General features: G+C 39.6%; 1 protein-coding gene across 1 annotated transcript; it reads right to left on the bottom strand.

Moving 5' to 3' along the window:
• Positions 1 to 35: 35 nt before the first annotated feature.
• LOC100699361 (cytochrome P450 2J6) lies at positions 36 to 10264 on the bottom strand. The gene is made up of 9 exons (XM_003439879.5): positions 9992 to 10264; positions 9343 to 9502; positions 9100 to 9249; positions 8704 to 8864; positions 7212 to 7388; positions 6977 to 7115; positions 6603 to 6790; positions 4267 to 4408; positions 36 to 582 (listed from the first exon to the last, which is right to left on the bottom strand). Exons 1-9 carry the CDS (start codon positions 10190 to 10192, stop codon positions 407 to 409), a joined length of 1494 nt encoding a protein of 497 aa, XP_003439927.1. The 5' UTR covers positions 10193 to 10264; the 3' UTR covers positions 36 to 406.
• Between the last annotated feature and the right edge of the window lie 185 nt (positions 10265 to 10449).

Below are 10449 nucleotides of genomic sequence, written 5' to 3'. Positions count from 1 at the left end.
TAAAATCATCAAAGTTGACCTTTAAACTACAGTGATTTTAATTGACAGAGAGTGACAGTAAAGAGCGACACGTTGAACTGTTTATTATTGAGTTTTTTTCCACCTTCCAAACCTCAGAATAAAACCACAGTGTGAAATTTAACAAATAGCGGTCTGAATGAGAAGCATGCAATTTATTCAAGCACGTCGCGTTTTAACTACAAAGACAATGTGCAGAGGAAGCGACTGCAGGAAATTGCATACCAGTGATTTCTTTTAAGGAGTTTGTTTTATTTAGTTTTGCACAGCTGAATATTTTAGATTGCTTTAATAAAGCCACACTGCCTGAAAAAAACTATACCCTCAATTTTTAGATGGATAAAGATACATGCAAAGAAACATGGCGTTTTATGTGCTATTTATTGCTTTATCGTGGTACAGCACAGAGGCGATAAGGTTTGGGGGCCCGAGCTATTCCCAACTTGAACTCCAGACTGGGCTGCTCTCCAGCAGGTGCAGTGAATGAAAATCTCTGGAGGAGGGAGGTAAAGAACAGGAATAACTCCATCCTGGCCAGCTGTTCCCCAAGACACACACGCTTACCTAAGAATACACCAGAAGTTGAGTGAGGTTTCATTCACAAGGACATTTACCTTAATTCACAGATTATTTTTGTAATTCTGGAAAAACAAACCCATCTTAAAAAAAATATTTTTACACGTGAAGTTTGTAAAATGTTAGGAAAAACATTTTATGACACTGGCTAAACTTGCCCTATCTCATGTGTAGCACACAACAGGAAAAGTGCTTTGGACACATTACTGGAAATACTCTTGATTTTGATGACAGTGTTGCCTTGTTAGAGAATGCCAGCACATAAAATGCACACTTTTTGTAATAAGGACTTGGCAGGTTAAAGTTTAATGCTATGAAATTTGCGTACGCACTTGCACATTAATCAAGAAAGGTCTTGAACGGATCAAGATTGGAGTCTTTGTAGGAAAACTGATGTTTTGCTTCACATCTGAACCCTTTCCGGTGTCCCGTGAAGCTATAACATTTTATAGTACCCTATAAAACACGTACCCCTAAAAAACATGTAAATGTGTTACAGGATCCCAACTGTCAAACAGACAAAAAAACCAAACTAAACCAGCAATAAACAACTTCAATCAAAAAGAAAGAACAATACAGTATCCACATCTGAACCAAAGAGTAAAACAGTGAAATGTGGATTATTAAACATTATCTCTCTCTCTTCCAAGTCTCTGTTAGTACATGACTTAATAATTGATCAACAAATCGACTTACAGAAACCTGGTTGCAGCAGGATGATTATGTTAGTTTAAATGAATCAACACCCCCGAGTCATTCTAACTACCAGAAATCTCGAAGCACAGGCCGAGGGGGCGGTGTGGCAGCAATTTTTCACACCAGCCTATTAATCAACCAAAGACCAAGACAGACTTTTAATTCATTTGAAAGCCTGATGCTTAGCCTTGTCCACCCCAGCTGTAAAACTCAGAAACCAGTCTTACTTGTTATCATCTATCGTCCACCTGGGCCTTACACTGATTTAGTGCTCAGCTCAGATAAAATAATTATTGTGGGTGATTTTAACATTCATGTAGATGCTAAAAATGACAGCCTCAACATGGCATTTAATCTGTTATTAGACTCAATTGGCTTCTCTCAAAATGTAAAAGAACCCACCCACCACTTTAATCACACTCTAGATCTTGTTTTAACATATGTCATAGAAACTGAAGATTTAACAGTGTTTCCTGAAAACCCTCTGCTGTCTGATCATTTCCTAATAACATTTACATTTACAATAATTGATTACACAGCAGTGGGGCGTAGACTTCATCACAGTAGATGTCTTTCTGAAAGTGCTGTAACTAAGTTTAAGAATATAATCCACCCACTGTTATCATCTTCAATGCCCTGTACCAACATAAAGCAGAGCAGCTACCTGAACGCTACTCCAACAAAGGTCGATCATCTTGTTAATAATTTTACCTCCTCACTACGTACGACTCTGGATACTGTAGCTCCTGTGAAAACTAAGGCCTTAAACCAGAAGTATTTGACTCCGTGGTATAATTCTCAAACATGTAGCCTAAAGCAGATAACTCGTAAGCTGGAGAGGAAATGACGTGTCACAAATTTAGAGGATCATCATTTAGCCTGCAGAAATAGTTTGTTGCTTTATAACAAAGCCCTCCGCAAAGCCAGAACATCTTACTATTCATCACTGATTGAAAAAATAAGAACAACCCCAGGTTTCTCTTCAGCACTGTAGCCAGTCTTTCTTGCTGCTGTTACACCCAAATTTCCCGTTGTGGGACAATTAAAGGATTCTTCTTCTTCTTCTTAAATATGATCAACCTATCTCTAATAATCGGCTATGTACCACAGGCCTTCAAGCTGGCTGTAGTTAAACCTTTACTTAAAAAGCCATCTCTAGACCCAGCTGTCTTAGCTAATTATAGGCCAATCTCTAACCTTCCTTTCATATCAAAAATCCTTGAAAGAGTAGTTGTCAAACAGCTAACAGATCATCTGCAGAGGAATGGCTTATTTGAAGAGTTTCAGTCAGGTTTCAGAGCTCATCACAGCACAGAAACAGCTTTAGTGAAGGTTACAAATGATCTTCTTATGGCCTCTGACAGTGGACTCATCTCTGTGCTTGTCCTGCTAGACCTCAGTGCAGCGTTCGATACTGTTGACCATAAAATTCTATTAGCGCGATTAGAGCATGCTGTAGGTATTACAGGTACTGCACTGCAGTGGTTTGTATCATATCTATCTAATAGACTCTAATTTGTTCATGTAAATGGAGAGTCTTCTTCACACGCTGAGGTTAATTATGGAGTTCCAGAGGGTTCAGTGCTAGGACCAGTTCTGTTTACATTATACATGCTTCCCTTAGGCAGCATCATTAGAAGACATAGCATACATTTTCACTGCTATGCAGATGACACGCAGCTCTATCTGTCCATGAAGCCAGGTAACACACACCAATTAGTTAAACTGCAGGAATGTCTTAAAGACATAAAGACCTGGATGGCCGCTAACTTTCTGCTTCGTAATTCAGATAAAACTGAGGTTATTTTACTTGGCCCTGAAAATCTTAGAAATATGGTATCTAAGCAGATTCTTACTCTGGATGGCATTACCTTGGCCTCCAGTAACACTGTGAGGAACCTTGGAGTCATTTTTGACCAAGACATGTCCTTCAACGCACATATTAAACAAATATGTAAGACTGCTTTCTTCCATTTGTGCAACATCTCTAAAGTTAGAAATATCCTGTCTCAGAGTGATGCTGAAAAACTAGTTCATGCATTTATTACTTCCAGGCTGGACTACTGTAATTCATTATTATTAGGATGTCCTAAAAACTCGCTGAAAACCCTTCAGCTGATCCAAAATGCTGCAGCAAGAGTACTGACAGGGACTAGAAAGAGATAGCATATTTCTCCTGTATTGCCTTCCCTTCATTGGCTTCCTGTTAAATCCAGAATTGAATTCAAAATCCTGCTCCTCATATACAAGGTCTTAAATAATCAGGCTCCATCTTATCTTAATGACCTTGTAGTACCATATCACCCCATTAGAGTACTTCGCTCTAGCACTGCAGGCTTACTTGTTGTTCCTAGAGTATTTAAAAGAAGAATGGGAGGGAGAGCCTTCAGTTTTCAGGCCCCTCTTCTGTGGAACCAGCTTCCAGTTTGGATTCGGGAGACAGACACTATCTCTACTTTTAAGATTAGGCTTAAAACTTTCCTTTTTGCTAAAACATATAGTTAGGGCTGGATCAGGTGACCCTGAATCCTCCCTTAGTTATGCTGCAATAGGCATAGGCTGCTGGGGGATTCTCCTGATGCATTGAGATTTTCCTTTTCAGCCACCTTTTTCACTCACTATGTGTTAATAGACCTCTCTGCATTAAATTGTACTTGTTATTAATCTCTGTCTCTCTTCCACAGCATGTCTCCACACTGTCTTCCTTCTCTCACCCCAACCGGCCGCAGCAGATGGCCCCGCCCCTCCCTGAGCCTGGTTCTGCTGGAGGTTTCTTCCTGTTAAAAGGGAGTTTTTCCTTCCCAAAGTGCTTGCTCATAGGGGGTCATTTGATTGTTGGGTTTTTCTCTGTATGTATTATTGCACGCTCTACCTTACAATATAAAGTGCCTTGAGGCAACAGTTGTTGTGATTTGGCGCTATATAAAGAAAATTGAATTGAATTGAATTGAATATGTTGTGTAACTACTGACTAACCTGCAGCAAAAGGCATAAAGGCTTCTCTCTTCTTGAATTTACCATCCTGGTCCAGAAAATGTTGGGGGTTGAAGGTGTGTGGAGTTTCCCACATCGATTCATCACACAGGACCGAGTGCAGTAAAGTTATGATTATGGTACCCTGAAAAAATACCAGGATTAAATAAATGATTATTTAAACAGTTATTTAATGTCTTTTTTACTATATTACTATAAAAATTGCAATTGTTAATTGTGTTCATTTGCTATTTGGTGGAAAATCAGCTGATGGAAGAAGCTAATTTCATATAACTAAAGTTAAATGGATTATTGTGTCATATTACACAATAATCCATCCATCCATCCATCCATAATCTCTACAGTCTGTCCTGGGTCTACCCTGAGGCCTCCCCCTGATAGGGCATGCCTGAGAAACATCACTCAGTAGGAATCCTACTACAGATTCTACAGATGCCCAAACCACCTAAACTGGCTCCTTTTGACAGGGAGGAGTATTAATCTACTCTGAGCCCTCCTCAAATGTTGGAACTTGTCATCCTGTGCTACAATAGAGTGACATCCCATCCTATTCCATAGAGTTTAATATGATGTTGGCCCAACCTTTGCAGCTATAACAGCTTCAACACTTCTCAGAAGACTTTCCAGAGGGCTTAAAAGTTTGTTCATGGGAATTATTGACCATTCTTCCACAAGCACATTTTTGAGGTCAGACACTGATGTTGGACGAGAAGGCCTGGCCTGCCGTCTCTGCTCTAATTCATCCCAGAGGTTTTCTATCTATAGGTCAGACTGTGTCCAGGCCAGTCAAGTTCTTCCACACCAGACTTGCTCATCTGTGTCTTTATGGGCTTTGCTTTGTGCACTGGTGCACAGCCATGTTGGAACATGAAGGATCCATCCTCAGACTGTTCTCACAATTTTGGGAGCGTGAAATTGTCTAAAAATTCTTGGTGTGCTAAAGCATTAAGAGTTCCTTTGAATGGAACTAAGGGGCCGAGCTTAACTCCTGAAAAACAGCCCCACACTATAATCCCCCCCTCCACCAGACTTTACACTTGGCACAATGCTGGCACCGGACAAACTCAGAGAACACGTCTCCACTTCTTTGGACTCGAGTGGCAGCGTGCTTTATGCAGCGTGCGTCTGTTGGGTCTCCTTCGCTCTTGGTGATGTCAGGATTGCAGCTGCAGCTGGTTGGCCATAAAAATCTATTCTGTCAAGTTCTCTATCCACTGCTCTTGAGCTAATCTGAAAGCCACGTGAAGTTTGGAGGTCTGTAGTGATTGATTGTTTGACTGTGCAGAAATTTGGGGACCTCTGTGCTCTATGCATTTCAGCATCCGCTGACCCCCAATCTGTGATCGTGGCTGTGTTGCTGAAGATTTAGTAATGGGGAAACTTCATGACTGGACGTTTTACACAAGTGGCATCCTATCGCGGTACCACACTGGAATTCACAGAGCTCCTGAGAGTTCGCAGTCTTTCACAAATGTTTGTAGAAGCAGTCTGCATGCCTAGGTGCTTGATTTTATACACCTGTGGCCGTGGAAGTGCCTGGAAGACCTTGCTTTAGTTATCTGGATGAGTAAGGGAATACTTCTGGCAATATAATGTATTTATGTCTGTGAAGGTTGTCAGTCATCCAGGTCGTGGTAAGGCGCTTGGAAAGAAAAGAGACTAGACTTCTCTAAGTTTCTAGAAGGGTCCTGCAACACCAGGCAGAAAACGTACCCTTCAAGAAAGAAAAGAAAGGAAAGGAACACACACAGATCTAACGAAAGCTCTTAAAGCATGTGGTTATCAAATCAGCAAAGTAAAAAAGTTCAGACATCAACTAGAGAGAAACAGAAGGAAAACAGAACAGCATTGTCAGCATTGTCATCCCTTATCATCCCTTTATCAGAGAAACTCAGGTGAGTCTTCTCCAAGCACGTCAGCCCAGTGTGCCTCAGACCTTTGGCTCATGTGATTAGGCAGATGATCAGTAGTGGGCCAGTGACCCTCTTAAGGGACAGTCCTAATAGGACTTAAATGTGGGACTCTCTTAGTCTTAGAACTGAAGAAGCTTCTCAGACGAGAGGTGAAACATCTTCAAGAAACTTAAAGAAGTTCCTGAGATAATGTATTTATATATTTATACGCCTCTAGAGTTGGAGTATAAAGGAGGATTTCTAGTATTTTAAGTGAAATACCCAAATTCCCAGCACGTTTTCAGTTTTGATTATTATCATTACATTTAAACTGACTAAAAACATTCTTAATTATCTGATAAAAGGATAGGTCATTTCAAAAACTGACAAAAATCTCACTTGGGAAACAACATATGGACTGTATACCTTTGGGACTGCATAGTTATTCAGTGTGGTGTCTTTGCTTGTCATGTGAGCCAAATTGAGGGGGATGATGTTGGCCATTCTCTGAATCTCATGAATGACAGCATCAGTATAGGGCATTTTTTCTCTGTCACTCATAGAGGGCTGTCTGGATGAACCAACCACAGCATCTATCTCAGCCTGGACTCTCTCTGCACAATGAAAACAGGAAACAATGTGAGTCTGTGTGCAGCATAGATGACTTACAGGGAAAATTACACATCCTACACCCATCCTCTCACAATACATATGACCTCTTAGAGACCCCTGAGAATATAAAGAGATGGCAAATTGATTAGAAAATATGTAGCAAAGGTTCATGTGATTTATAAACACACCTTGTATGTCAGGGTAGTAGATCATGTAAAGCAGCCCCCAGCGTAAAGTAGTGGTAGTAGTTTCAGTTCCAGCACCAAAAAGATCCAGAGTGCAAAAGCACAGATTTTCTAAATCAAAACCAGATTCTTTGTTCTCTTTCTATAAGTTTGAGAGAGGAGCAAAAATGTGTTACATGGTAACAAATCACACATTTTATTAGAAATGTAGACAACAGAGAAAGGGCACTTCTCTCACCTCTCCCATTTCTATGAGAAAGGCATCAATGTAATCTCTTGGTGATGAAGGGTCAATATTTTCTTTGTGTTCATTGATCTTGACCTTTACAAACTCAATTAACTGTTGAACCAGAAATAATATTTCCTTGTGAGATCCAGGAATCCACTTCATCAGCCAGGGAATTGTGTTGTACATCTACAGAGTTCAAAGACAGTTTCAGGTACACCTGTTGACTACTGGCTTTTACACCAGATAACTCAAGAACTACAGATATTTGGAAACCCCTACTATACTTCAAACGTCATGAAATATTAGACCCCAAAACACAAGGACATGTAAACAAGAGCTGAGTTTGTTTTTCTTTTCTCTTAAGAAGTGAAGATATAAATTTCTTGACCTCCTTTCAGATTCCCCACACTAGTCCTCCCTCCAGTCACCTCCAGCAGTCACAGGAGATTTTTATTTTTTCTTTATTTTTAATGAAGCCTTTATTTGTCACTTGCAGTTGCCTGCACTGAAATTGAACCCCTTTCAACCATACATACATTAAACAAACATCACATTGGGGAGACAGGTCAGAACAGGTAGCGTAAAGAAAAACAATGAAATGCACAACACAAAAGGGCAGTGGAGGAGAAAAAGGAGAACTCTACTGAGACTGAGCTCCTGATAGGGGATCAGTATGAGAACAGAAAACAAAAACTCCTCAGCACAGAAGCACATGAATCTTCACACCGTAAGACCATGAAAACACGTGACAAGCAACAGGGGTGGGTGAGTAGGGTTAGAGTAAGCCAATGTAGATGGTGGCCCCTCCCTGGGCCTGGTTCTTTCTGAGATTTCTTTCTTTAAAAAGGGAGTTTTTCCTTCCCACTGTCACCAAGTTCTTGCTCATAGGGGATCATCTGACTGTTGGGGTTTTCTCTGTATTATTGTAGGGGTCTTTACCTCACAACATAAAGCACCTGGAGCCGACTGTTGATTTAGTGTTGTAAATAAAGCTGAATTTAATTGCCTAATCCAACTAAACATAAAGCAGTTAGAACTTCCCCTTAACTAGAACCAACAGTTCCAAGTCATACTGAAATTTTTGCATTGGAAATAAAGCTACTGTTGGCTGCTTGTTGACTGATTTAGCAGATTTTTAAGTCAGATGTCTTTATTAACATAAAATAATCTTTTGCTTGTTTGGTGACTGTGTAAACTTTTACACTATGGATCCTACAATTGCAGCAAAAATACAACTGGTTAAGTTTAACAATATCAGCAACACAGACAATTTTAGTGCCTGATCAGTACTTTTACCTTTGATTCATAAAATAGATTTTAAACAATAATATTTGTGTACATTTACATGACTCATAGTTTGAATACGCGCCTTTTAGTTTTAGTAGTCTAACATTGCTGTATTCATTTTCAATAAAATTTCTTCAACAATGTTTCAAATTAAACACATTTTAGTTACAGAAGAAAATCCAGTTATGAATAAAATTATTGGACGTATTCTCACCTGTACTGACAAAGTTCCCTGTAAATGCATAATCTTGTTGAATTTCTGGAGAATAGACTGAAACTCCTTGTCAGTGTAGTCGAATCGATTCCCAAACACCAAACAGCAGATGATGTTGGACACAGCGTTGTTTATCAGTGACTGGGTATTAAAGGGCTTTCCTGTAAAATACAGACAAAAGACTGAGGAACCCTTGCAACATGCCATAATAATAAAGAAAATTGGGACCCAAAACATCACAAACAAAACATCAAATATGATGAGTCACTGGACAAGTTACATGTTACATGAATCACATGTAACAGGTTTCATGATACCTAAGTACACAATGTATGTAGCTGTTGGTGCATGCTTGTGTCTTCAAAGTTGGAGGTAGTGTGAGTTAATTTTTTGTGCCTTGCTTATCTGCAAAAGCCTCTATGAGATACTGGCACTCCTGCTGGATGGATAAGTCCAGGGTCTTCTTGCCCAGACCAAAGTTTCTGAGAGTGTGAAGAGCAAATCTCCTCTGTTGCTTCCACAGATAACCATTTGACATCACAAGACCTTTTAAGAACATACAAAAACATTAACTCCAAAATGGTGTAAATGGAGTCTGATGTTGCTCAACTTCAAATATGAAAACACAACCAACTCCACCTTTGTTTTCTGTTAGTTCAAATATGGGTATTACAGGACGATCAATTAAGTCTTCTCCTTTTTGTACCAAGGCCTCTTTCACAGACTTGTAGCCATTCACGACCACAATTCTTCCACCAAACAGTCGCAGGCTGAAAACGTTTCCATACTTCCCTGCAAACTGAACACAGGCATTGACATTGTGGTTCACCACTGAGTGGACATATTTTTTAAGAAGTCACTGCCATGTGATGGCCCATTTCATTTTTAACCCCCAAGTTTAACTCTTTCTTATCAGCTGCTGAAGTCTATTTAAAAGTATAATTTCTAATGCTGGTTGGATTTTTCAGTTACCCTTTTTTAAAATCTGGAGGACAAATTACTTAATCAACAATATAAAATTAATAGCATGTATCAATATTGTCCCCCCAAACCCCGACCTCCAGTAAAGAGAACAAAGGGGAATCTGGAATAGAGTTCAGTTTGGTTATCTTGCATTTAAGTTAATAATTTACTATTTACCTGACATGTATAGGACTTTTTTTTTAAAAACTCACATTTACTGATTTACTTAAATCAATATCAAAAAGTGCAGTGCGATATCTCTGACTGTTGTTTAAGCCTCTGACCCTTTATTTTCGACTACACAGCAATAAAGATATTTCTATACCTCTACGAATTGCAAGTGAAGCCTGGCAGGTTGAATACGCCAAAGATCACCAATGAAAGCAAGAGCCCATGGTCCAGGAGGAAAGTTTTTTGGCACTCTGTTCTTCAAAAAATCAGTCAGCAGCAGGAAAACACACAGAAATAGTAAAATGCTCCTGCCGTCAATCCACTCCAGTCCAAGCACACTGTATATTGTCTCCATAGCTTTACTCTGTTATGCAGAAGTAACCCAGTGTTTTCACTTTGACCCACTGGAAACAAAGTGCAATCAGCTACAGGGGCAGAATAATATTATATTACCCAATGCCCCAGAGTACACAACCCTGCCCAAAGTCCAAAAAAAAAAAAAAAAAAAGAAGAGCCCTGACTACACTCCTAGGTGTTAGAATCAAGGTTTTAGTTTGTTTTTCTCCTCTAAGTTCAGTGAAACATCTAGTTCTGTGACTCAAATTAGCAGAA

Source organism: Oreochromis niloticus, linkage group LG23 (assembly GCF_001858045.2).
Source record: "Oreochromis niloticus isolate F11D_XX linkage group LG23, O_niloticus_UMD_NMBU, whole genome shotgun sequence".
Classification (NCBI taxonomy): domain Eukaryota; kingdom Metazoa; phylum Chordata; class Actinopteri; order Cichliformes; family Cichlidae; genus Oreochromis; species Oreochromis niloticus.
Note: the sequence above shows the minus strand (reverse complement) of the source record. Positions and strands in the feature narration are given on the sequence as shown.

Bases quoted from the DNA above. Each gene is read 5' to 3' on its own strand.
- LOC100699361 (XM_003439879.5), bottom strand. From the start codon at position 10,192: ATGGAGACAATATACAGTGTGCTTGGACTGGAGTGGATTGACGGCAGG. The intron at 9,250-9,342 runs GTGGAGTTGGTT...TGTTCTTAAAAG, and splicing joins TGAACTAACAGAAAACAAAG to GTCTTGTGATGTCAAATGGT. The intron at 583-4,266 runs GTTAGTCAGTAG...GTGTATTCTTAG, and splicing joins CTTTATGCCTTTTGCTGCAG to GTAAGCGTGTGTGTCTTGGG.